Source organism: Primulina tabacum, chromosome 3, assembly GCF_025594145.1.
Source record: "Primulina tabacum isolate GXHZ01 chromosome 3, ASM2559414v2, whole genome shotgun sequence".
NCBI lineage: Eukaryota > Viridiplantae > Streptophyta > Magnoliopsida > Lamiales > Gesneriaceae > Primulina > Primulina tabacum.
Window position 1 is genome coordinate 12,085,619 of NC_134552.1, and position 25,288 is coordinate 12,110,906.

The 25,288-nt window shown below is 35.3% G+C and overlaps 2 protein-coding genes, 1 non-coding gene and 2 pseudogenes across 3 annotated transcripts; 4 read left to right on the top strand and 1 right to left on the bottom strand.

The window, feature by feature from the left end:
- The first annotated feature begins 1,728 nt into the window (after positions 1-1,728).
- LOC142540391 (putative leucine-rich repeat receptor-like protein kinase IMK3) lies at positions 1,729-4,659 on the top strand (annotated as a pseudogene).
- A 2,055-nt stretch (positions 4,660-6,714) lies between these two features.
- On the top strand, positions 6,715-9,315 carry LOC142540392 (ferritin-2, chloroplastic-like). The gene is made up of 8 exons (XM_075646515.1): positions 6,715-7,051; positions 7,140-7,223; positions 7,325-7,385; positions 7,479-7,566; positions 8,505-8,566; positions 8,684-8,749; positions 8,857-8,920; positions 9,042-9,315. Exons 1-8 carry the CDS (start codon positions 6,759-6,761, stop codon positions 9,092-9,094), a joined length of 771 nt encoding a protein of 256 aa, XP_075502630.1. The 5' UTR covers positions 6,715-6,758; the 3' UTR covers positions 9,095-9,315.
- A 630-nt stretch (positions 9,316-9,945) lies between these two features.
- On the top strand, positions 9,946-10,018 carry TRNAK-CUU (transfer RNA lysine (anticodon CUU)). Its single transcript has one exon. It is a non-coding gene; the product is annotated as a tRNA-Lys (tRNA).
- A 203-nt stretch (positions 10,019-10,221) lies between these two features.
- LOC142540393 (protein VAPYRIN-like) lies at positions 10,222-13,252 on the bottom strand (annotated as a pseudogene).
- Positions 13,253-14,616: 1,364 nt separating this feature from the next.
- Positions 14,617-19,484, top strand: LOC142540395 (putative inactive receptor-like protein kinase At3g56050). Its single transcript, XM_075646516.1, has 9 exons — positions 14,617-15,301; positions 15,494-15,632; positions 16,710-16,781; positions 16,859-17,002; positions 17,087-17,215; positions 17,639-18,057; positions 18,248-18,438; positions 18,588-18,720; positions 18,849-19,484. Exons 1-9 carry the CDS (start codon positions 15,199-15,201, stop codon positions 19,400-19,402), a joined length of 1,884 nt encoding a protein of 627 aa, XP_075502631.1. The 5' UTR covers positions 14,617-15,198; the 3' UTR covers positions 19,403-19,484.
- Positions 19,485-25,288: the final 5,804 nt, after the last annotated feature.

Below are 25,288 nucleotides of genomic sequence, written 5' to 3' on the forward strand. Positions count from 1 at the left end.
GATTTGACTTTTCTAGATATTATATTTATGATAAAGATCTTGAAGATATTATATTATTGATTTAACTCTTGATTTATTTTTTTTGTAGATTTCCTTGTGAGATGAAGTGAATTATAAATAAGAGAGATGAAGATTAAAAAGAAGTGAGAGAGTTTTAGTGGAGGAGTTCATGTGTAGGATTTTCGTGGAGGTGATTTTCTTGGGAGCTTAAGCTTAAAAGAAAGAATTTTCGTGGGAAAAATTCAGAGAGTTTGTGTGTAGAATTTTCGTGGAGACGAAGTGCTTTTCGTGGGAAGTTTTCGTGAAGAGTTTTCACGTGAGAAGATTTTCTTGGAGTTTTTAGTGAGAGTTTTTCTTGCGGCTTCTTCCTCTCGGTCAATATTCACTTCTGTGTGCACGTTGAGAAATTCAGAGAAAACCCTTATTCGAGAAACGTGCAGTGAAGAGGGTGATATAGTGTTGCTGTGAATGTTGAGAACATCTGCGGACAATATCTGGGAAGAAGTTGACCGAAGATTGCTTCTCGTGGATTTACTGTTTGGCAACACGTTTTTGCTTTCTTGTTTTAGTTCTATTCTGGTTGTTTGTTTTTAGAAAGGGAGTTGTTTTATTCTTTCACTAGTATTGGTTTTTGTAAACTTACAAGTTTTTTTAGTGAATTATTTTGCCATGAGGCACCGCACAAGTATTTTATACTTGTGCATAATTTATCTCTCATATCTCGTATTGTTATCATTCAAGTTGCGTGTTAGTGTGTCAAACTATAATTTCGCTGCATGTTGTCGTGGGTGTTACAACACCTACGCACAACACCTACATCCTGATACACACAACACTCACCCTCGTCACATTCACTCTGTGGAAACGGAACTTTCACTTTCTTTAATCAAGATCATATGTTTATGTATGCAATAAATTCATTAATGACAAAAACTTATATGAGACGGTATTACGGGTCGTATTTTATGAGACAAATATCTTATTTGGGTCATCAATGAAAAATATTACTTTTTATGCTAAAAATATTATTTTTTATTGTGAATATCGATATGGTTGACCCGTTTCACAGATAAAGATTCGTGAGACCGTCTCATAAGAGATCTACTTTTCAGTAAGACAAAAACTTGTGTGAGACGGTCTCACGAGTCATATTTTGTGAGACTGATCTCTTATTTGAGTTATCAATGAAAAAAATTATTTTTTATGCTAAGAATATTACTTTTTATTGTGAATATCGGTAGGGTTGACCTGTCTCACAGATAAAGATTCGTGAGATCGTCTCATAAAACACTATTTTTCAGTAATTATATATATATTTTTGAAGATCAGTTATTAATACTATTAATGTTGGAAATTAAGGAGTTAGAAACCGTTGGAGTAGCGGTTGGGGTCATCAACGCAGCACATGTCCGAGTTTCTCGAAATTTTGAATATTTGTTTCCTACAAAATAAACTTAACTTACCTTAATGATTGCAAGATTCATAATAAATTTATTTTAGATTTATCTGTAGTTGCTAAATATGTTTTGATTAATTGATGTTTAAATCTAATTTTAGATATATTAGCACTTTTTTAGCCTGAATAGTCAAATGATTTTTTTTTTTTACATTAGTTGATATTATTTTTTGCATGAAAAGAATTTTGACGGGATTTCAAAATAATTTTCTATGAATTATATCTTGTTAAAATTCTGCATTTAATACTAAAGCAAAATCATAAAAATTATTTTCAAGCTAAAAGCAAAGACTTGAATTATCAATGGCTACTCCCACCAGCTACAAAAACTTATAACTCTTATCTTCAAGAACTCCCAAATTTTTTATTACTAATATCATACAAGTTCTCCAAAATTTTATCATGTTTGAAGGCATCCTCTGTATTTCTTGAGCGACTATGGAGATAAACAGCCGTGTGCATGAAAATTCTTGTGAAATACCATTCCCAGAAAACTATTTTTCTTTTGAAAAAATAGCTACATCGAATCGAATTTCTGCTGAAAACATGTACACATGGAAGTTTATTCAAGAACCATTTATCAATACATGGTTGTCAAGAAAGTTCAAGCGCACTACCAACATTTTCTTGGTTTTTCACCTACTGATTTTTGTCCTTAAGCCAGTGTCAAGCCAATCTTGGGATGGGATCATTGTGACAGAATCAGATTACCAAGCTCTCCAAGCCTTCAAACATGATCTTATTGATCCAAAAAATTTATTGAAAAGCTGGAATGATACCGGTTATGGAGTTTGTTCAGGTAGTTGGGCTGGGATAAAATGTGCACGAGGCCAGGTTATTGTTATTCATCTTCCATGGAAAGGGATTAGGCGGCAGAATCAGTGAGAAAATTGGCCAGTTGCAAGCTCTTAGAGAATTAAGCCTCCATGATAATGTCATTGGAGGTATGATTCCATATTCGTTGGGTTTCTTGCCTGTTCTTAGAGGTGTTAAGTTGTTTAACAACATGTTTTCTGGTTCCATTCCTCCTTCACTTGGTTTGTGTCCCCTTCTGCAAACGCTTGACCTTGGTAATAACTCTCTGTCCGGGGCGATACCGGATACTTTTTCCAACTTGACTAAGCTTTTAAGGCTTGATTTTAGCTTCAATCAGTTGACAGGTTCAATCCCTTTTAGTCTTACTCAATCTGCTTCACTTGTGTTTCTTGATCTTCAAAACAACAAACTTTCTGGTTCTGTTACGAATTATTCAGCAGAGAACAGAAAAGGTTTGTCCCAACTTCAAGTCTTGAATCTTGGTCACAACTCTTTCACTGGAAGCATCCCTTCTTGTTTTGGAAAGTTGAGTGCCATCCAAGAAATTTCACTTACTCATAACCAGTTGAGAGGGATCATCCCAAATGAAATTGCGAATCTCTCTGGGCTTCGAAAGCTCGATTTATCTGCAAATTTCATAAATGGGATACTGGCAATTAGTCTTTCTAAGCTCAAGAAATTATCAGTTCTTGACTTATCTCAAAACAATCTTACTGGAGAAATTCCACCTTTCTTTGGTGAACTGCCAAATCTTGATTCATTCAATGTTTCAAATAATAACCTGTCTGGTTCTGTTCCCTTCACACTTTCCCAAAATTTCAAATCGAGTGCCTTCGTTGGAAACCCACAACTCTGTGGATACAGTGCTTCAACTCCATGTCCTGTACTATCCTCCCAAGCTCCCCCTGAAGCTGAATTTCCAGACAAAATACGACACGGAGAACTTAGTATCAAAGACCTTATTCTCATTTTATTAGGGACGCTTCTTGTTATTCTTCTTGTGGCTTGTACCATTCTAATCTTCTGCTTGCTAAGGATTATGGAAACGGTGAAGGAATCCAAGAAAAGCCGATCTGCAGCCATAAAGGGTATTCCCCCAGATGCAGAAGAAATTGAAGCAAGTACCGGAACAGAGGGAAAGCTTGTGCATTTTGATGAACTTAAGGTTTTTAGTACGGACGATCTTCTGTGTGCAACTGCCGAGGTTATTGGCAGAAGCACGTACGGAACGGTGTACAAGACAACGATGGAGAATGGAATTCAAGTAGCTGTGAAAAGATTGAGAGAAAAGATAACGAAGGGTCAAAAGGAATTTTTTATAGAGGTTAATGCACTCGGGAAAATCAGACATCCTAATCTTCTGGCTCTTAGAGCTTATTATTTAGGCCCAAAGGGTGAAAAATTACTCATTTTTGACTACATGCCTAATGGAAGTCTTTCAACTTTCCTCCACGGTGAGCAAAATTTTCCCACTTTTTCAATCCACATACGTTCTTAAATGTATTAGCTTAACATTCCGTTTGTTACAGTCCGCGACGCTAATGCGCCAATAGATTGGGCAACAAGGATCAAAGTAGCGAAATATGTAGCAAGAGGGTTGCTCTATCTTCACACCAAAGTAGGCATTACTCATGGAAACCTCACATCAAGTAATGTACTTCTGGACGAGCACAAAAATGCCAAGATTTCAGATTATGGACTTTCACTACTAATGTCATCTGCTGCTAATGCTAATTTGATTGCCACTTCCGGGGCATTGGGGTACCGGGCACCGGAGCTTTCGGAGCTCAAGAAAGCAACAACCAAGAGCGACATTTATAGCTTCGGTGTGATCATGTTGGAGCTTCTGACGGGGAAACCACCTGGGGACGTGGCTAATGGCATGGATTTGCCACAATGGGTTGCATCCATTGTGAAAAAAGAATGGACCAAAGGAGTTTTTGACTGTAGAATTGATGAGGGATCAGTCAGTTTCTGGTGATGAACTGATGAGCACGTTGAAACTGGCTTTGCATTGCGTCGAGTTATCTCCATCCGACCGTCCCGAGGCTCTGCAGATTCTCTGGCAACTGGAGGAGATTGTGAGGCCAGAAACAGACGCGGAGGGCTCCGGAGAAGATGGTGAAGCGATGCCTTCACCAAGTGCTTAGATGAACTAGACTGAAATTGGAAATCTCCGAAAGTAGTTGAACATATTGAAGTGAGATTTCGTAATTCTTTTGTTGTTCTGTTTTTTTAGAAGACCCCTTCAAAATCACTTGGAAACTAGTCGTTTCTCCATGCAAAAGGCTAGGACACAACACCTAATTTAAGGGAATTTAATTATTATTTTCAATTCTTTTGTCATTTTGATATTGTACCTCTATTTTATTTTATTTTTTTAATGAAAGATGTTTGATGATTTTGTTGTTAATGTAATGTGAGCCTTGGATCGTGTAAAAAAAACTTCCTAGACTTTGCAAAGTGAGTAGCATACATTTCCTTTGTTAGTGTATTATATTTTATATGGAGTAATTCTATTTTAATGAAAGTTAATATCACTCGCTAATGATTCAAAATTTCAAATAGTAAAATTTCAACGCTATGCAATGATACTCGGGTTAAAGCCCGGACGACCCAATTTTTTTTAAAAAAAATTTATATGTAAATTTTTTATAAATTTGAAATAACATGATATTAGTTCAGATAAATCAATTTAAAATATTAAAAGATTTTAGAGTTTAAAATTTTAGCCCGGACAGAGACATATTTTTGGCTCCGCCACTGCTAATTAGGCCACTAACTAAGCAATTTTAACAAGTTCGAACAATTTTTTTTCCATTCAAGTCATCACATTCGTAGTTTAATTTCGCTTTTGCTTGTTTTCAGACATTACCTCTGAAAAAGTTGTCCGTCATTCACTTAGAAAATGTATATAAATGTGATTATTTAATTTATAGTAGTGATAACATCCTTGATGAAAATAGGGATACTATTATAAAAAAAAAATCGGATTATATATTTACAAAAATAATAGGCTATAATAAAAAAAATAAAGATAAAGAGTAGGTCTCTTTGTGAGACGGTCTCACGAATCTTTATCTATAAGACGAGTCAAACTTACCGATATTCACAATAAAAAGTATTAATTTTTCATGAATGACCCAAATAAGATATTTGTCTCACAAAATACGACATGTGAGACCGTCTCACACAAATTTTTGCTCAAAATAAATTAATGACGCTATAATATAATTAATAATAATAATAATAATAGTGGTTGTGCTAATTTAAAAAACATCATTCCTATCTAAATATAACATTTAATATTATTAAAATATCGTTTTATTTATGAGATGTAGTCATTACATGACATTGGTGAAATACTAGTAAAGCACAAAGGATTACGAAAATAAAATAAAATAAAATAAAGTTATTTTTTTTGAGCAATTAAATGATATAATAGCAGGGGCTACTTTCTTTAAAAACAAAAAAAATAAAAATGGAAACCAGATGTAAACTCCTATTATCTCTTTGTCTGGGGATAAATCTCGCGAGAAATAACGAAAGAGAAGCATGGGAAGCCAAAAAAAACGAAAGAGAAGCAGTCAGCCGCTGAAGATGCAGATGAGCTAGCCAACGAGTATCGGCTGCCGAAGAAGCTGAAAAAGAGCAAGATGGACGAAAATCAATACGCAAAACTAACTGGAACAAAAGATCTGTTTTAAGATATTACTAAGATCTAATCAAATCGATGTTTGGATGGTTTGAATATCCATGGAGTATTGCTTGTAAGCTGTAGACCTTACATTTTGAGTTGCGGTAGCAATGCAATTGTAATATATGATGCTTTTATATGCCAAGAAGTTGATCGATGACAACAAAAATTAAATTCTTGAAATAATGTAACTTTATAAAGACAAAAATTTACGTGATACGATCTTACGAGTCGTATTTTGTGCGACAGATGTCTTATTTAGGTCATCAATGAAAAAATATTACTTTTTATGCTAAGAGTATTATTTTTTATTTTGAATATCGGTGGGGTTGACCCGTCTTACAGATAAAGATTTGTGAAACCGTCTCACAAAAGACCTACTCATTTATAGATTATATTCAGAGTTTAGAAACCAACCGATTGTAATCTAGATTTAATAATAATAATAATAAATAACCATTTAATAAAAAAAATTACATCAATGATTGGGAAACGTGACTCATTAATTAATCTTTATAAAATTAGAACCTTAAACCTATCTTGGAAAATGATTTTTTTTTAAATGAATAATTAATTTAAAAAGTTATCATTCATTCATTTTCCACTCTGTCCAAGATTCTATCTCGGGTTTCCACAGCAATCCACGAGTCAGCCACGCGCCCTTCAATCAGTCAATCCTGTCCCTCCACGTTTCTCACATCCTGCCGTCAATTCAACTCCCTGCGTATGTTTATAGATACACATCCCACGCACTCATTTTCCCCAATCTCTTCGAATAACCAAGAAAAGATGATTCTGAACGTTTCTCAGCCTGCTTTTGGTTTATTGAATTCCAACTGCGAGAACGTGAGCGCTCTCTTCTCATCGGCTTCTTCTTTCGCGGTTTTGAACAGGAGGAATGGAAACGGATGCGTTGTGTGCGCATCGAAGCAAGCGAATAACAAGCCCTTAACGGGTGTCGTTTTTGAGCCTTTTGAAGAGGTGAAGAAGGAGTTCATGCTCGTGCCTACTGTTCCTCAAGATTCTCTTGCTCGACAGAAGTACGCTGATGAGTCCGAGGCAGCTGTCAATGAACAAATCAAGTAGGGGGCTGTTATTTCTCCAAAACAGAAATCGGTTTTTGATTTTGATATGGATTTTTTTTAATGGGCTTTTTTGTAATGATTACAGTGTGGAGTATAATGTTTCGTACGTGTACCATGCTATGTATGCCTACTTTGATCGAGATAACGTTGCTTTGAAGGGCCTAGCAAAGTGAGTCCTGGAACCTCGTTAACTTTTTTTTTTGTTGATTCTCCCTTCTACCTTTATGAGTTCTGTTATTGACTTTGGGTTGTTTGTTTGTATTTGTTCAGATTTTTCAAGGAGTCTAGCGAAGAAGAAAGAGGACACGCAGAAAAGTTTATGAAATACCAGGTGTTTGATAATTTGCCCTTTGTGTATTTTTTCGCTTTCATAGTCCATCTTTAATCGAATTATAAGTTCTATATATATGTTGATCGACTTCAGAACAAGCGAGGTGGTAAAGTGAAGCTGCAATCGATCTTGATGCCATTGTCAGAGTTTGATAATACTGAGAAAGGAGATGCATTATATGGTAAATGTCTCTTTTCTCACTTGTGTTGGTGTAATTAATGTAGAATAGAATATTGAGATATTTTCTTTGGAAGGAATTGTTGTGTGTATTGTGAATGGTTGTGATGTGTTAATCTGGTTTCAACACAGATCGTAACTGGTTTTCTATGTCCGTTCGATGTTGGCATCAAGAATGGGGACCATCTTTTGTCTAGAGCATACATTTTTATTGTGGTTAGCAATAAATTAGAAATACAAAGAGTATTCATTTGCAAACTGTTTTTTGGAGGTATCCAAAGGATTTTTTGGTGTGCAATTGGAAATTTCATGTGATTAACCATATCTCTGTGATGAGTGTGTATTGCTCGACGATGTGTAGTAATGAAGATACGGAGGGTTCGTGTTTCGTATGCCTTGTACTAGTCTTGATACTACCTGATTTAGCGTGGGCCATGATGTGGATCGTAGTTAATAATTCTCCCTACATTTGGAAATAATACGATTCTTTCTATTTTTTTGTGTCTCAAATTAAGCTATCGCACATTTAAAACCTCATTTTTGGAAGCTATTCAACACCTCTCAATTCGCCGATAACATAAATAAATAAAATAAGAAGGTAGTGGCCTGATTGTTTTGTTGTTCTGATAGTTGTAGACAATAGTTTTTCCCAACCCCTCCTCCCCCTTCCTGGGGTGATAAATAATTGCCTCCAACTTGGCCTTTATCGACTACCAAACATCAATGACATTGTGGTCACTTTGTTTTTTCATCCCTCATCTATACTATCCCTGGACACTTGCCACCGCTCCACTTGATATATACAATGTTTCTGTTTTTTGTCATCCATGACATGTGGTTGGTGCCTGATATGCGTAATCTTAACCTTCACACATTCATTGCCCTTTTCTTTCCCTTATTCTTGATACCATGATATGAATGATCATTTAATGTACTTTACAGCAATGGAGCTTGCTTTGTCTTTGGAGAAGTTGACAAATGAGAAGCTTCTGAACTTGCACGCTGTAAGTCTGTTTTAGGCTTACTGTTTACCCGAACATTATGGTAACACTTATGCTTGATATTGTTGTAAAGTTAAACAAGACTGATAAGGATGTCTGTTATGATTGGGAATGTAACAGGTGGCCTCCCATAACAATGATGTGCAGTTGACCGACTTCATTGAGAGCGAGTTCTTAACTGAGCAGGTTCCCTATTCCTTCCGATCATTGATCACACATGAAGTTTTCGTGGTTTCCACATAGCGTTGTGGACCTTGTGGTACAAAACGTATCTTTTGAAATTTCCTTTTCAGGTGGAATCTATCAAGAAGATATCAGAATACGTCTCACAGTTGAGAAGAGTGGGCAAAGGACACGGTACAAGAAGAAAAATCCACTTAAACTTTTATCTACTTCTAACATATGGCCCATATTTTAGATGATAGGCAAATGGTATTAAATTTTTAACTCCTGATATCTTTTTGGATTTGGATATTAGGAGTTTGGCACTTTGATCAGATGCTACTTCGGGAAGAGGAAGCTGTTGCCTAAGATGGAGCTCGTTGCATCAGTATATTCAAGTTTGCTGCTAGTTGGTATAGTTTGCTGGCTTTAGATGGCAGGTGTTGTGAGAGACTTAGTTGTAGGGCGATTGTGGAAAGGTAGTTTGGGTATCAGTGAATTTCATTCGACCCTGTTCTAGTAGTTGATCAAACATTTGACTGTTCTTTTTGTGCCTGTATTTTGATATTTTAATCTCATTAGTTGCATAATTCCTAGTGCTCATAAAAGGTGGTTTACGGGAAAATTATATGCAAATTTAAGCACGATTTGGTATACCTGGGACCTGACCTTGGCCGGTAATCATTGCAACGTGGAAGAGCATCATCAAATGGAACAGTCGCCTTCCTCTTACCCTCCTCGCCTCAGTGAGAAATTTTAATTTTTTGGATATACCGTGGGGTTGTGCATATGGGCGTAAATGATTCAATTTACTCGTGAGCGTGTGAGCGGTTTAGTCGAAATTTGACTAAGTTTGAATTGATTTAACTCGAGTATTATTTGTCTCAACCCAAGATAATACTCGACCCAATTAGATAGTAAGTTTGGTATATATATTTAGAATTATGCAAATATAATATAAATAACCAAATGACTCAATTTTATTTTTCGCCTTCGAGTAACTCGTTATCTATACACAGACTCGGTACAATAGCACACCAAATTGCTTGAATTAAAGTCAATTGCCTTTTTTTAAGAGAAATTTATTTTGAAGATAGAATAATGCTTTATGTTGTGAAAAATTGGTGAAACGGACGTTCAAAAATGAAAAGTCTAATGTGAAGCCCGGCGTAACTTATTTTATATTTATATAAAAAACATCAGTAAATCATATCAAAGCAGCCCGTCTAGCTCAGTTGGTAGAGCGCAAGGCTCTTAACCTTGTGGTCGTGGGTTCGAGCCCCACGGTGGGCGTTTCAAACTTTTAAAATCCGTGATATTATTTTGTACTTTATTATCAATAAAATTTTATATTACAATCAGTCACACACCTGACACCACCAGCTATATGCCCTAGAGGTAAGGAGACAGACTCGAAATCTGTGGGGCACTGCCTGCGCGGGTTTGAATCCTGCTGTCGAGGCGTTTTTTCTTATGTGCGCTTTGGGTTTAATTAATAACATCCAAACCATTACAGTTACACATGTTTTTTTTCTTCTACACCTACTACATCAACATATGTCTTTATAAAATTACAGAAGCTTCAACAATTCGAACCTATGCTTCACAGATCACAAATACAAATACCGGAGAAAATAAGCAGAAGCAATGGCTGCTACTTCCGAGACTATGAAGAAGATGACGTTGATGCAACAAAAGATGCAGCTCCTTTGTCTATCAAAAGCTGTGTAACATCCTTGTACTCCATCAACTTCGAAATATATAAAGGGGTTGCTCCAGTCTTGCTCTTGACATTCAAGGTGGCTCCTCGATTGATAAGAACCTCGACTGTCTCTGTACTACCTCCTTCCACGGCTAAATGAAGTGGTGTATGGCCTTCGGCATCTCGACATTCTAAGTCAGCCCCGGATTCAATTAGCATCATGACTGCATCTTTGTGTCCTTTGAGAGACGCAACATGAAGGGAAGTTAAGCCATATTGATCACTGAAGTTTGTAGTTGCTCCCTTATCTAGCAGAGATTCTAGTAGTTCGAGTTCACCACGTCTGGCAGCATGGAGCACTGCTTCACCCCGTTCAAGGATTTTGGCTACTTCTATCTACAAATAATCCAAAAATATGGTCAGGTTGAGGTTCCCTATGCTAGTATTGGAACTTCGGAATGTTGAATGGCATTCGAGTAAAAAAGTTTGTTCTGCAAATCAGATTTTTCACTCATAGTAAAATGGTTATTGAGATCTCAGTCAACAATGTTTCCAGATGTTGATATTTGAGAATTCCATCTCATATTGGTAGGAAATCATCCAATAGAAACATTAGATGACAGTGGAAATCAACAAAAAGTTACTCCACAGTGGATGTATAATAGGCAGCATAGAAAGAAAGTTCATTCAAAACTACACAGCATTGGTCAAGTAAACCGTCCTAAAAACAGAAAAACACCATTAAAGTTTAAACTACTACAAGGAACTAAAACTATCACAACACCAACAAAGACAATAGTGGAAATGTTCTGCTACTAAAAGTGTTGAAGATTGGTCTACAGGGCCATAACCGCTGCAGCCAGTATTTAATTTAATCTCATGCAAACAAAAAGGCACACAGAAATAGACTGCTTAAAGGACCCCATATGCTCACTTGGTGTGGTTAAAAGAATCAGTTTCTTCCATAAGAAACCCCTGTTGCTTACTTGGTGTGGATATATCTCTCAAGTTTGTATCCTCGATCTTGGTACTCATTGTTGAAGCCAAAGGAAAGGAACTACGGTATGGACGAGGGAGGATGTCATAAGTCAAAAAACTGATATCCGAATATAGCAAAAAATCTCCTATTCTCTTCAAGTGGTTTGCTTCTTGGCTCCACAAGATGGATTGCGCGGTATAGAAGTAACAATCATCAACTTTAGATGGTTCTTTTTTAACCTTGGTAATGGATTTTTTCATACTAAAACAGCAATGCACTCCTATTCTCTATTTTCCACTGGTACGCATCAGTTGCAAATATTTCGAGCCAAGCTACAGCAAAACTATCTTCTCCAAATTGCTTTCTACATCAACAAAAAAGAGTAGCTATGGCTCAAAATGGATGAGAGTTGCCGTGAGCAAAAGAATAGTCGCCCCCTCTTTTATAATAAATTTCCCAAGCCCTATCTGTTCCTGACATCAATGTGTTGGGACTTGTAAATCGTAATTTAGTGAGATTCAAAATAAAAATTCATGTTTCATTGCCCATTAATGGTGAGTTAGAATACGAACATCATTACTGATTTTTTTTTCTTCTCATCTAATTCAATTGCATACGGGCCAAAACTAAAGGCGATAAATTTCCTTAAAAAAAATATGAAAGGTGGAAATTATTACTTACATGGCCCTTATCTCGTGCAATATCAATGGCCGACCGGAAATTATCGACATCTCCGATAGTAGGGTCCGCCCCCGCTTCAAACAGCATCTCCACCATTCGACGGTCCCCATTCTCCGCCGCTCTGTACAAAGCCGTCCTGCCGTCCTTGCTCCTAGCGTCCACGTTAGCACCTGCAGTCACCAACACCTTGGCACTGCTCAGCTGTCCTTTACTCGCCGCCAAATGTAGTGGCGTTCTCCCTTCCTTGTCTCTGCAATCAACCGCCGCCCTCCCCTTCGCAAGCCTTTCAAGCTCCTCTGTCCGATCAAAAGCCGCCGCCACGTGTAACTCACTCCAACCCTTGGATGACGCGCACTTCACGTCGTCGTCCAACCCCTTCCTCGCATCAACTTTTAACCCCGCCTCGAGTAGCAAATCGATCAAAGTATGATCACCCAGCTGGTTCGCGACTCGGTACAAGGACTCGGCTTTCAAATTGGAAAACTCCGAGGCGACCGACCTCTGTCGCTTGATTATACCCTTTACCGCTTCAATATCTCCCTGCACCAACCGCATGCGTCAGGAGAAAAGGACCCACAAAGTAAACCTTGAGCTTCACGTCGTACGTGGGACGGTGTGGCCCCGAGTTGAACCAGCGGTTCACAAGCTCAGACTGAGTGGACTCTGGAGAGTCGATATTCAAATCAGAAGCAACGGCGGTCTTGAGGAGGAATCTATCAGAAGGGGAACGTGGGAACGTCGGAGGCAGGTGGGATTGAGGTTTGAGTACGATCTGGAAAGTGGCGCAGGACAGCGGCGCAACAAGCCCACTTGGCGGGTTGACAAGGAACTTATGGGGGGAAGATGTTTGGACCTTGAAAGCTAAAGCTGCAGCGGAAATCAGGGATTTGATCTGAACGTAGGTGCGGCATTTGCAATCTAACACAAAGTCTATGCGTATTTCTGAATCCGAAAGTTCAACCAATTTTTCCATTCGTGTGAAAATAAAGGAAGTGAGAGAGTTGAATTCGTTCGAGTCATTCGATTCGGATTGAGTTCCTTGCAAGAAGAAGACGACGAAACAGTGAAAAGGACGTGATAGGGTGGCGGCATGTGATATGATCGAAGAAGAAGACAATATTTGATTCGTTTTGGTTCCACCATTTTCTTTTTTCTGTATGTGAATGAAAGAAGCTAATGCAAATTCGATGACAATTTGTTTTTAGCGGTGTACTAAAAAGTCCGAGTTTTACTTAGCTTAAGCTTGAAGTTCGAAAATAAGTCCCGTTTCGGAAAAAAACCGAAAAAAACAATTAAACTATATTTGATCGAATCAAACGTAATTAAGATGTTTAATTAGACGTGCTTAAATACAATTAATCACGTTTATTTATATTAAAATTTTTTATTTTGACTTAATGTTTTTTTTATTTTAAAATAATAAATTATATTTATAATTTAGATGTTTATTTTTTAAATTTAATTATGATTAAACATGTTTGATAATGATTTGACAAATATTTAGCATTTTTTTAATGTGGTTTGGTTGCAAAAACAAATAAAGATTGTAATTTTGTATTTTTATGCTTGTATAAATGTGAGAATTAATGCATCAAACTTAAATTTATCATATTTATGTATTATTTTATCTATTTATTGGTTTGAAATAATTACAATTACACTAAAAATAAAAAACGTTTTTTCACGCTTAAATCTATGCTAATCTCGCTTAAGCTTGAAAAACTTAGAGCTTGACATCCGTACTTTTGGGCGCTCCACACTTTTTAAAACCTTGGTTTTTAGTATTATATATTAACAATATTGTAGGAAAACGAAGTTGAGAAAATTTTGAAAGTTTCATAAGTAAAATTTTGTATCGTTTATATTATTATTATGTATTGAAATGTTTGTTTTTAATACAAAATTATAACATTTTTATACATTTGGATGATTTTCTTCAGTCAAATTATTAACTCTAAAACGTATTTACAATATTTAAATAATATTTTAAAACTCGAACAAAAGTTAAGATAGGGTGTCGAGACAATGACTTTTAGGTATTTTTTGTTGGTAAAAACTTGTGTGAGATGGTCTCACATGTTGTATTTTGTGAGATATATATCTTATTTGGGTCATCCATGAAAAAATATTACTTTTTATGCTAAAAGTATTATTTTTTATTTTGAATATCGGTAGGGTTGACCTATCTCACAGATAAAAATTCATAAGACCGCCTCACAAGAGACCTACTTTTTTTGTTTATACCGTGACAATATCTTACAAGGTTGTTTGATCAATAAATCTCTAATAACATATTAAAAAGGATGCAAAATGTTGGGGAGTCATAATTTGTGTATAACACATCTACAAAAATCAATAATTAAAACCACGAAATAAAGAGTATTAAAAATAAAAATAAAATGCATTAATCAAATTAAATAAAAAAGGGAAAAAAAACTAGTTTAAGGTTGGGTTTATCCCTCCAGCAGGCTTGTTTTTCTAAAAAAAGTACAACCAAATGGATAAATAACATTCATACACCATCATCTTGATTTTTTAATTCGTATCTACGACTGATTCAGCGAGACGTCCAAGATTCAGGTTTTTCGCTCAGCAGGCTTGTTTTTAATATTAATTTGGACCTTAGCGGTGCAATATTTAGCATTTGAAAAGTAATTCTCCAACACGGCAACCTGGGAAGAATCCTGGAAATTTCCAGCATATGATATGAATCCGTTCTGACAAAATACTATGCGATCTAGTTGAACTACCTTTTTTCCTTTTCCGGCCTTCTTTTTAGCTAATTTTTCAAGTCAAAGAACCATTCTTTGAGGTTTCTGTTCTGCTAAATACAAGTCCGACGCGTTTTGAAGAAACAGACTTTGTATTATTGCTATTGGGGACGAGTCTATAACACACATCCGGTGCAGTCTTTACCCTATTTTCAGGGGTCCCCCATGAAAATCAACCATTGTCATCCCACCGGGTCCCTCTAATTTTGGTGCTCCGATTTCTATTCTGGTGGGTGCATTGTCCGAGTCAACTCAATCTGCGGCGAAGATTTTCTCAAGAAACTTTTAGTTATTATATTTGTTGACAAATAATCGTGGGTTTGTTTTAGTTTTGGATGAAATGAAAGAGTTTTGGAGATCTAAAAATAGTCTCCTGGCGGCATTAGCGATATGCTGTCTATGTCTGCAGAACTTAACAATTTGCTTGTCCCTCAATGATGAAGGTGCGAGCTTTATTTGATCTATCCTTGTTATGATTTTTAAATATTTCTTTTTCAACTTTTCAGTTATTTGATCTATCTTTCTTATGATTTTTCAATATATTTTTTTTTCAAGTTTTCAGTTGTTAAAGAAGTTGAAGCTTGTTTTTTAGTTTTAGTTAGTTTGTTTATTCTCAATTTGTATGTGTATTTTAGGTGTGGCTTTACTGAGGTTTAAAGAGAACGTGATGAGTGATCCATTTGGGGCTTTGTCAAATTGGATTGATGAAGTAGGAATAGACAGTCCATGTTCATGGTTTGGAGTCGGATGCTCAGAAGGATATGTTGTGGCTTTGTAAGTAAATTACTGCTCCAAATGCTTATTGTTTTCTGATTTTGACTTCATAGGAATGAAATTTTCCTAATGTTGAAGGGAGGATTTTCCTTTTTTTAGTTTTGGATTTCTGTTCTTTTGACCGTTTCTGGATGTTATTTTACCCGCAGTTTCATGAGCATCTTGTCTTGTAATTGGGTATATAATAAGGAACTTCACAGAAGGAAAAATGATAGAATGACTGAAAATGGATGTTGGTATGTTGATTTTTCATATATAACCTCTAGATGTAGGTAGATATTGACTGACAATCAGGCATTGTTGGGCACTCAAAAATTATTGAAGGAAAAATATTGGATTTAGGGGGTTCACGTATGCAATAACCGATCAAGGGCATGTTTGTGCTGTTGAATTTTGGATTACAGTCTATAGCTGGAGATATAACAAACAGAACTTAGGTCATACTAGTACTTAATGGTTTGCTGAGATTTTTTTGTACGTCGAACTTCTATGTAAATGAATTGCTGCCTAGCCACCTGACTTTAGTGAATTTGTAGTTTACTACAAGGCTCCCATCTACTCGACCCCTCTGACTCTCGTTCGATATTGTGGAAGCATCGTGTAATCCTATTGAAGAATCTATTATAGGAGTGAAAGCTACACTAAAGCTCTACCATTTTCTCATTTGTGCTACTGCATCAATCACATGCACACAGTTACATACTTCCTTGCACATGCGGCACTAGCAACCACTTGAAGCAAAATGAAAAGTTAATTTGTAGTTGAATTTTTTAGATGCTTTTGTGGTTACAATCATTTCAATTTCAAATCGTACTTTCTATCGAAATTGGTTAATGTGTATGGGGGTGCATTGCATATTTTTTATGGTATTAGCATGAGTCAGTTCAATGATGTGGATTGAATTGTTTTCTTCCTATCTAGTTGAACAGTGAAGTAAACTGCAAAAAAAACTTCCTTCATCGATCAGATCAACTAAAACCTGAATTATTATCAGCGTTTACATCGTCACACTTAAAAACAATTATTCTTTTTTTTTTATATTAGGTATGTCATGGTTTTTTTATCATTTATCTCTAGGAACCTGGAAGATCTCTGTCTGAGAGGTACCTTGGCTCCTGATTTAGGGAACTTGGTTCACCTGAAATCCATGTAAGATGCAACTTATTGATTTTTTTATTGAAAATATAAGTTTTCTTGCATTTTTGTTTACTTCGGTTTTTTGATAGAATCTTGCGCAACAATTCTTTTTATGGCGTAATCCCCGAAAAGTTAGCAAAATTAAAGGAATTAGAGATATTAGACCTTGGATGCAATAACTTCAGTGGAGAGGTTCCATATCAGCTTGGCAATAATTTCTCATTGGCAATCCTGTAAGTTTGCAATGAAACTAGATATTCTTGTTGAAATTATCTTTTTTCTTGATCTTGTTAATGCTTACTTTCTGTTTGATGCAGTTTGCTAGACAATAACGAGTTTCTTAGCAGCACATATGCTGAAATTTATGAACTCCAAAAGCTATCTGAAGTTCAAGTTGAAGAAGAGTTGTTATCCGGCTCCACAAGGAGCAGCAATTCAATCTTGTGGTAACTCTTCAGCACGTGTGAACTTCCATCCTCATTATAATCTAGGATAATAAATTTGAATTGAAGTTTATACATTCATATATTTATTTAATGATTCAGTGAGGAAAATTAGTAATGCCATTAACACTTTTAGTCTCAGTCCAATAAATTTCAGCTGATTGTTAAACTGGTACTGTTTAACGCGTTTGCCCTCATGTTGTAACTATGCAATAATGTTTGTCTACCCCAATTCTTGTAGTTCAATGATAGCTCATTTTGGCCCGACACACTGAATAAATCACATGTTTTTTAAAAGCAGAAGATGTTTTTTGACAACGCAAACAAGGCTTTCCATTGTTTTTTGTATATAATACCAGTGTCCCTCCTGATTAAGATTCAAAGTTTTCACCTTTCAAGATGAAATTTTCCTTGCCTTGTTCACAGGGATTCACTGGAGAAAAAGGAAGCGCCACAAAGAAAATTGTTACAAATAACTCCTAGAGCACGGAGGCGAGGGTGGAGATTTCTACCCCCACCAATACCCACAATAAGAAATTCATCTTCCCCATCTCCGTCTCCGTCTCCGTCTCCAGCTACATTAGTACCATCCCCTTCTCCTTCCCTCTCTCCCGTCACACGTGTTTCTCCTCCTTCGCTTCCTAACCAAACAGAAAGTCCTGGCACATCAACTGGAAATTCTAAGAGGCATCATCGACTTCTTATATTGTATCCCGCCATTGGAGGTCCTGTATTTTTCCTACTTTTAGTTGTTTGCTTCTTCTATTGCAAGAGTGGTAAGGTTGCTGCCGTAAATCCCTGGGCTACTGGACTAAGTGGACCATTGAGGAGAGCATTTGTAACTGGTAATGTTGTTACGTAAAATGTTTAATGTTTTGCTAGCCTTTTTTTTTATTTATAAAAATGCACATGTATAAGGCCCTTGAACGACAGTTTGTAGTCTTGAGAGTTTAATCAACTTTTAAAAAGTATCATTAGAACTATTATTGATTATATTATTCTTAATTAATAGATTTTATATATTTGGTACTTCAGGGGTCCCGAAATTTAAGAGATCTGAACTTGAGGTTGCTTGTGAAGATTTTAGCAATGTCATTAGCTCTTCTTCAGTCCGCACACTGTATAAGGGTACCTTGTCTAGCGGAGTTGAGATAGCTGTCGCATCTATTGCAACGGGATCTGCAAAAGAGTGGTCGAATAGTTTGGAAGCTCAGTTTAGAAAGAAGGTACCTTTTATATAATGTTGACTCTTGATTTGGGATTCCATATTTTGATCATTGCTAGCTGAAACACGTGGTCATTTTTCATGCCGGTCTTGGTAATTCTTTTTTTTCTTTTTGTTTTGAAACTCAATTTGGCTTGTCATTTGTCTCAGATCGACACATTATCAAAAGTAAGTCACAAGAATTTTGTTAGCTTACTTGGATATTGTGAGGAAGAGGAGCCTTTCACTAGGATGATGATTTTCGAGTATGCTCCCAATGGAACCCTCTTTGAGCATATCCACAGTGAGTATATAGATCTCTTGATATTTTCTTGGTATATAAATTTAAATTTGGTCTATTCATTGTTGCTATGGTGATTCTATTCTTATCAATCATTTCATAATTTCGTCCAACTCTTGTGAATTCTACAGTAAGAGAAGCTGAACACTTGGACTGGGAAGCACGATTAAGAATAGCGATGGGCGTTGCATACTGTCTCGAACACATGCATTCATTGACACCATCACTAGCCCACAAAAACTTAACTTCCTCTTCTATATATCTCACTGAAGATTATGCAGCAAAATTAGCAGATTTTGTTTTCTTGGACGAAAAGGCTGCAGCTGAAACTGAACCAAATATTTCAAGTAATGTTTATAGTTTTGGAGTTGTGCTATTTGAGATTATTACTGGTAAACTCCCGTACGCTGTAGGTAGTAGTGATTCACTCCAAGACTGGGCTTCAGATTATCTGAGAGGAGTACAGTCTTTGAGAGACACTATTGATCCTACTCTGAAAACATGTCGTGAAGATCAGCTTCAACTTATTGATGGTTTGATAAGATCGTGTGTTGATCCTGATTCGAGACAGAGACCCGTTATGAATGAAGTTTGTGTGAGATTGAGAGAAATAACAGGGATTGAACCCGAAGGAGCAATCCCGAAATCATCACCTCTTTGGTGGGCAGAACTCGAGATTTTGTGAGCTGAGGCTAGCTAGATAGATACTTGAAGTTCAAATAGTAAGTGAGAGGCCTTTTTTCACTTGTGTTTCTTAAAATGTATAGTTGTACATAACATATTGCAGGGGAAATTATAACCATTCTTTTATTTTTATGTTAAAATATGAAATCGAACCTTGGTCTTTTAGCAAAATCATGCTCAAAGATTTATAATTTTTTTTAATGAAATAAATTTCCATTAAAAAGATGCAAAAATGTTTTGTGCAAATATACTGGATATTTTTAGGAGATAATAATCAATACAAACTCAATCGACACCAAACATAAGGCTCCATCTAAATACGGGCAAAAACTTGTGTGAGACGCTCTCACGGGTCGTATTTTGTGAGACATATATCTTATTTGGGTCATCCATGAAAAAATATTATTTTTTATGCTAAGAGTATTATTTTTTATTGTGAATATCAGTATGGTTGACCCGTCCAACAGATAAAGATTCGTGAGATCGTCTCACAAAAAACCTACTCCTAAATACGAAGCAGTATTGGCTACATCTTCGATCTGAGTTATGTATCCTATAAATAAAAATTTGGATTTTTCTCAAGATGACGTGTGGTTATAGTCAAATAATTTTTTGTTCCTCATATCTCAAATATGATAAATACTAGTTGCAATTGCGGCAATTCAGATCTTCATAACTTCGGATGACCCTCGATACTGACTCCTAAACGCTCGAAGCAAAGCATGAGCCGACGACCCTACGACTCTCTTCATCCACAACCACTCTCGAATCTTATATCTCATGCCTCTATTGTTTTTTGGCATGAGAAAAACAAATGCTCAAATGACTCAACCAGTTGTTTGCAAAGGACACATAACTTATCTGGAATATAAGATTGACGATCTTTTGTCAAAAATCCAGAAAGCCAATCTTTTGCCTACGGTTCACCAAAGATACGTTTTCCCATCTTGTTTTAACCGCAAACCAGTCGCTCAAATGCGATGTTACATTTCGAGTCCATGCCACTTCTCAATTCGTCTTTAATCATGACCAGATTTTTTAGTAGGGAAGAATCACTTCTTTTAGGTTTACATCGAAATCAGTGAAGGTAGAAGTTGTTAAACCATTTGATCCACAGCGTGTCTTTCTTCTCATTTATATTCCACAGCACTTTTGCAAATAACGTTTTGTTCCATGCCATTAGGTCACGAATACCCAAGCCATTTCCTTCAATTGATCTGCACATCTTTTTCCATGAGATTGAGGGATGTTTTGATGACCAGAATAACAAGAACGCAGAACACTCCAAAAAAATTGTCGAGTGAAATTGACCATGACAATCAAGACCACACACTAAATGGGCCGAAAAATGAAATAAGCGAACATTTCCACAAGCAAACCCGTTCCATATACCTCACAAGTTTTTAGAAATCCATTGGCATAGCGAACGATTTATTGATTTCTGTCACGGCCTCTTTTGTGCAGAGTCAGTTCAAACAAATCACTTTTCTTTTCACTGGAGTTGTATCGAATGTTAACCAATTCATCATCTGGAAGAATTAAAAACCGTGCTTGATGATTAGGAAATTCATTTCGGTTCCTTTGGCTCCTACAAGAACATGTTGCCAAACATTTTCTACCGCTGGTTCATCAGAGATGGTTGATCCTATAAACATATAAACAACAGTATCCACTCTGGGTCCAGCCTCGGTCGCCCTTCTAGAACTCGGCTATTTAAAACACTCTGCCGGAATATCACTTGGATACGCACACGAAGAATCATTTGCGTGTCTGCTTGATGTGTCTTAAAATCGTTAGTGGGAAACACGTTTTCTATTTTGTTGAACACACTCACACATGGACACATATAAATAGTTACAAGCAGTTACTGTACATTTATTGAACATTTTCCCTTTCCATTCTTTGTACTCGTCTGAGGACTTGAGCTTACATCAATGGAGATTCTTTTGTTCAATCGCTTTATGTTTTCTAATATGGTATCAGAGCTTAGAAATCACTACTGCTACGGTTGTAGTTCTCTATGGCCAAGGGAAGCTATGAACAATTCCAACGGCCGAATAGTTTTTGGAGATTCGAGCAGTCCATTTATCTCCAGAACGGAGATCATCTTGGATTGGTGTTAGTCTCGCATCCACTCACAGGTACTAATTACAATACTTGGAGTCGAGCAATATCAATGGCGTTGACAGCCAAAAATAAGCTTGTCTTTGTTGATGGCGCTTGTTTACGCCCTAAGCTGGATGATTTTGATGTATGGAGCTTGGACTCGCTGCAAAAGCTTGGTTATCTCGTGGATTTTGAATTCTGTTAGTCGAGAAATATCGGATAGAATTACTCCCAATTGCTAAGATTACTCCCAATATTTACCAAATTAGATCGCATCTCAGGCAAATATTCTTGAGGCCATGTTTGTTCAGGCTTGCCATCAGTTTTTAGTAAATTCTCATGGCAAGGTCTAACCTTGTCGAGAGTCAAAAAATTTCTCATAGCACATGGTGATTTGTCATTAACTTTTCGTCCCTGGTCCTTCAGTATGTCTGCCGATTGTTAAAAATATTGAAGAAATCTTAGCAACAAAGAAGAATTATTAACAGATAAAGATCAACAAAAACCTGAATTCTCTTATTTTTGTCTCTCTCCATGGAATGAAGAAATAGCTCATATGACTTTAGCAACTCGCCAACAGGCTCTGCAACACTGTATAAATGAACGAACATAAATCAAATTGTTGAAACATTAATTACACATGCCCATGACTCGTGATTCTCTTATATTCATGAAATACTACGAAAGGAAACAACATTCGTTTGAAATCAGAAGTGAGGTGTCCTTTAAAGAGGAGAGAAGATTAAACCCACTCAGAGCAAGTGATTCTAAATCAATCATATTGATCAATTAGGTACGTAAGGAAAATTGCTTGACAAACGTGAGTTAATACTGATAACAGTAGCGTAAGATTGTGAATTTGTGTTTTATAAGAATCAAGTTATGTGCCAAATATTACAACATTTGGGACATAATACAGCGGAATATTAAATTTTGTAACACATATCGACTTTAAATAAATATGATGGACAAGATTAAATATGCACAAGTATTTTTACTTGTGCGGTGCCTTAGGAAAAAAATTAATCACTTTACAAAAACCTATATCATTAGTCATCTTCACAAAAATCAATTTCCTCGACACTTTGAGAAAAAAAATGTTTTCTAAAAATCAAATAACCAGAATAAAACTTATTCAAGAAAGCAAAAAAACTCGATGCCAACAATTTGGAGCAACGAAACACAATCGTCAGCCAACACTTGCATGTGTGTTGTCTGAAGTGTCTCCAACAATCACGACATCACGTGCAACGGCACTCTTCACATCAGCAGGCAGCATCAACTTTGATAATATTTTTCTCTGAAATTCCACAATGTGAGAAAATGTGTGTATCATTGATCGAGAAGAAGAACGACATCAATGTCCTTCTTTCTCTTATTTATAGACTTTCTCTCACCTAGAGTTTATTTGCATAATTATCTCATCATCAAGAAAGACAAAATCTTATAAAATATTATAATAATCAAATCAACAAGTAAAAGATAATATTAGTAAAATCATTTAATTTAAGAAATTATACTAATTAAATTAAGAAATAACATTTCTCTTTAAGGTACACTATTCTAAACTCTGGATAATATAGTAAGTTCTCTTTACTTTAAATTTTAATAAAGAAACTCTCCTATCATAAGTTCACAGGACGAGACTCAAATAACACATTTTGGCAATCTCTAAGAAATCACTACCACAAATGAGATTAAAGAAGGTAACAAGGCAACCGAGCAAGAATACGAGGGAAATCAACTCAAATAAAATATCTGTTAAATATTTTCGAAAAATGTCAATGTTTTATTCTTTGTGGACCTTACTAGGCCCAAAGAGACAGCCCAACAAATTCCACCTAACGGATTAATATTGTGATGATGATTTGTACCTTCGATTACTCTTCCTGGGCCTTTGAATAATGAAAATCTCTTCATTTCAAAAAGCTTATGGCAAACTAAACCCGTTGTTAGCGATACTTTTTAAAAAATAAAATTCGGATGAATTTAGTTCTTTATAATATTCATTTGAAAATAATTATTTATTATAAACGTAAATTAGCGTGTTGCCTAGTTGGTTATGCATAAAATGTGGATATATATGAAACATAATTGTTTGTCATCACACTTAATTTTTTTTTTTTTTTTTTTTTTAGGGAGGATGAATGGTTATAATTGAGTCTTAAACCCGATACTTAATTGTAAACTTGAAACTTTGAAAACTTACACTCTGCATTTTCCGAGTCTTGACTACATCATTGAGTAATTAATTGTACGGAGTCTTAAATGAAATCTTTTCCCGTATGGTAAGAATAAAAATAGGCCTATATAGAGAAAATAGTATATCAAATATGTTTTTTCAATAAAAAAATCGAGAATTAAAGCCTGAAAATTTTAAATTATGGAGCATAAGAAGGAATTATGTGGGGAAAACATAAATAAAGAAGAAAAGATCAATAGAAGGAAAATGACTATTTGATATAATGGTAAAAAAAATAAAGAAAAAAAGAGAGTAGAAAATAACATTGTATGCATACCAAAACAATTTTCATATTGCCAAAGTAAAGTGTCTGAAATTATTAATATATCTTTGAAGCTCGATTTTCTAAAATGGAATTTTTTGCTCGCAATTTTCAAATAATATATATATATATATATATATATATATATTTCTTCACTTTCTGCCTTAACTGGCCTATGCTTATCAACATGGATCGACTCATCAAAATATAAACTTAAGCAAGTAAAAATAGTGCTACGAATAAAATGTTATGCTATCGAATATTATCTTATCATACTATCAAATCTAGTCATTTTTGTATTAAAAAAATTTATCTGTAAACTCACATTGAATTTTTCTCATGATTAAACTATTTTTTCCTTTGAATTTACTATTTTGAATAAATCCCAAATTTAAAATAAAATTTCATAAAAAAATCTTAGCAATTTAACACCAAAGAAATATTCAAGTACATACTTGAGATGACAAATGCACGAATATTTGAAAAAATATGAGGTAATGTAATGGAAATGTGTTAATCATGATAATTTGGAGATATATTTATTAACATATTTATCCTCGTAATCATGTTGTGTTATGTCCATGTCGCGAACAAAAATACATAGCCTAAGTATTAATCTCTTTCTTTTATAGATAAATTTAAAAAATTAAATATTATTTGGATGCGTCTTTTGACTAAAAAAAAAAGTAACTACACAAATTTTTATAGAAAGCTAACTACAATTTGATATTTTCTATTAAATTTTCATTTTTTTCTCATAGTGGTAAGATAACAAATAATTGTGAAAACTTTTGACATAAGCTACGTATTGCTAAAAAAACCACACAAATTTGATATTTTCTGTAAATTCTCCATTTCTCACAATGGTAAAAGAAGAAATATATACTAGTGAACAAGGATAGATAGTTTTATTAGAGAAAATGTTAGAGCCGTATTTGGTAGCACCAACAACAAACAATGAAACAAACGCTACACCTAACTACTAATATAAACCACATATTATTAGAGTCATCAAATTAATTACTGGTAAATTGATGAGAAAAATGAGTTATCGTTGGCGTTAAACACAAAAATACAAGTAAACTATCAATGTAAATATTATCATTTTGTAAACATCGTTCCAACATAGGGAAAACTTGTTAAAGAGACAACACTCATTTAAAGCACATCGACGTACATGTATATATATGAGAAAGATGGAAAACAATGAGATTATCACTTGCAACAACACTTATTTTTCACTTAATAAACCTGTTGGCTGAATTACTGAAGCACAA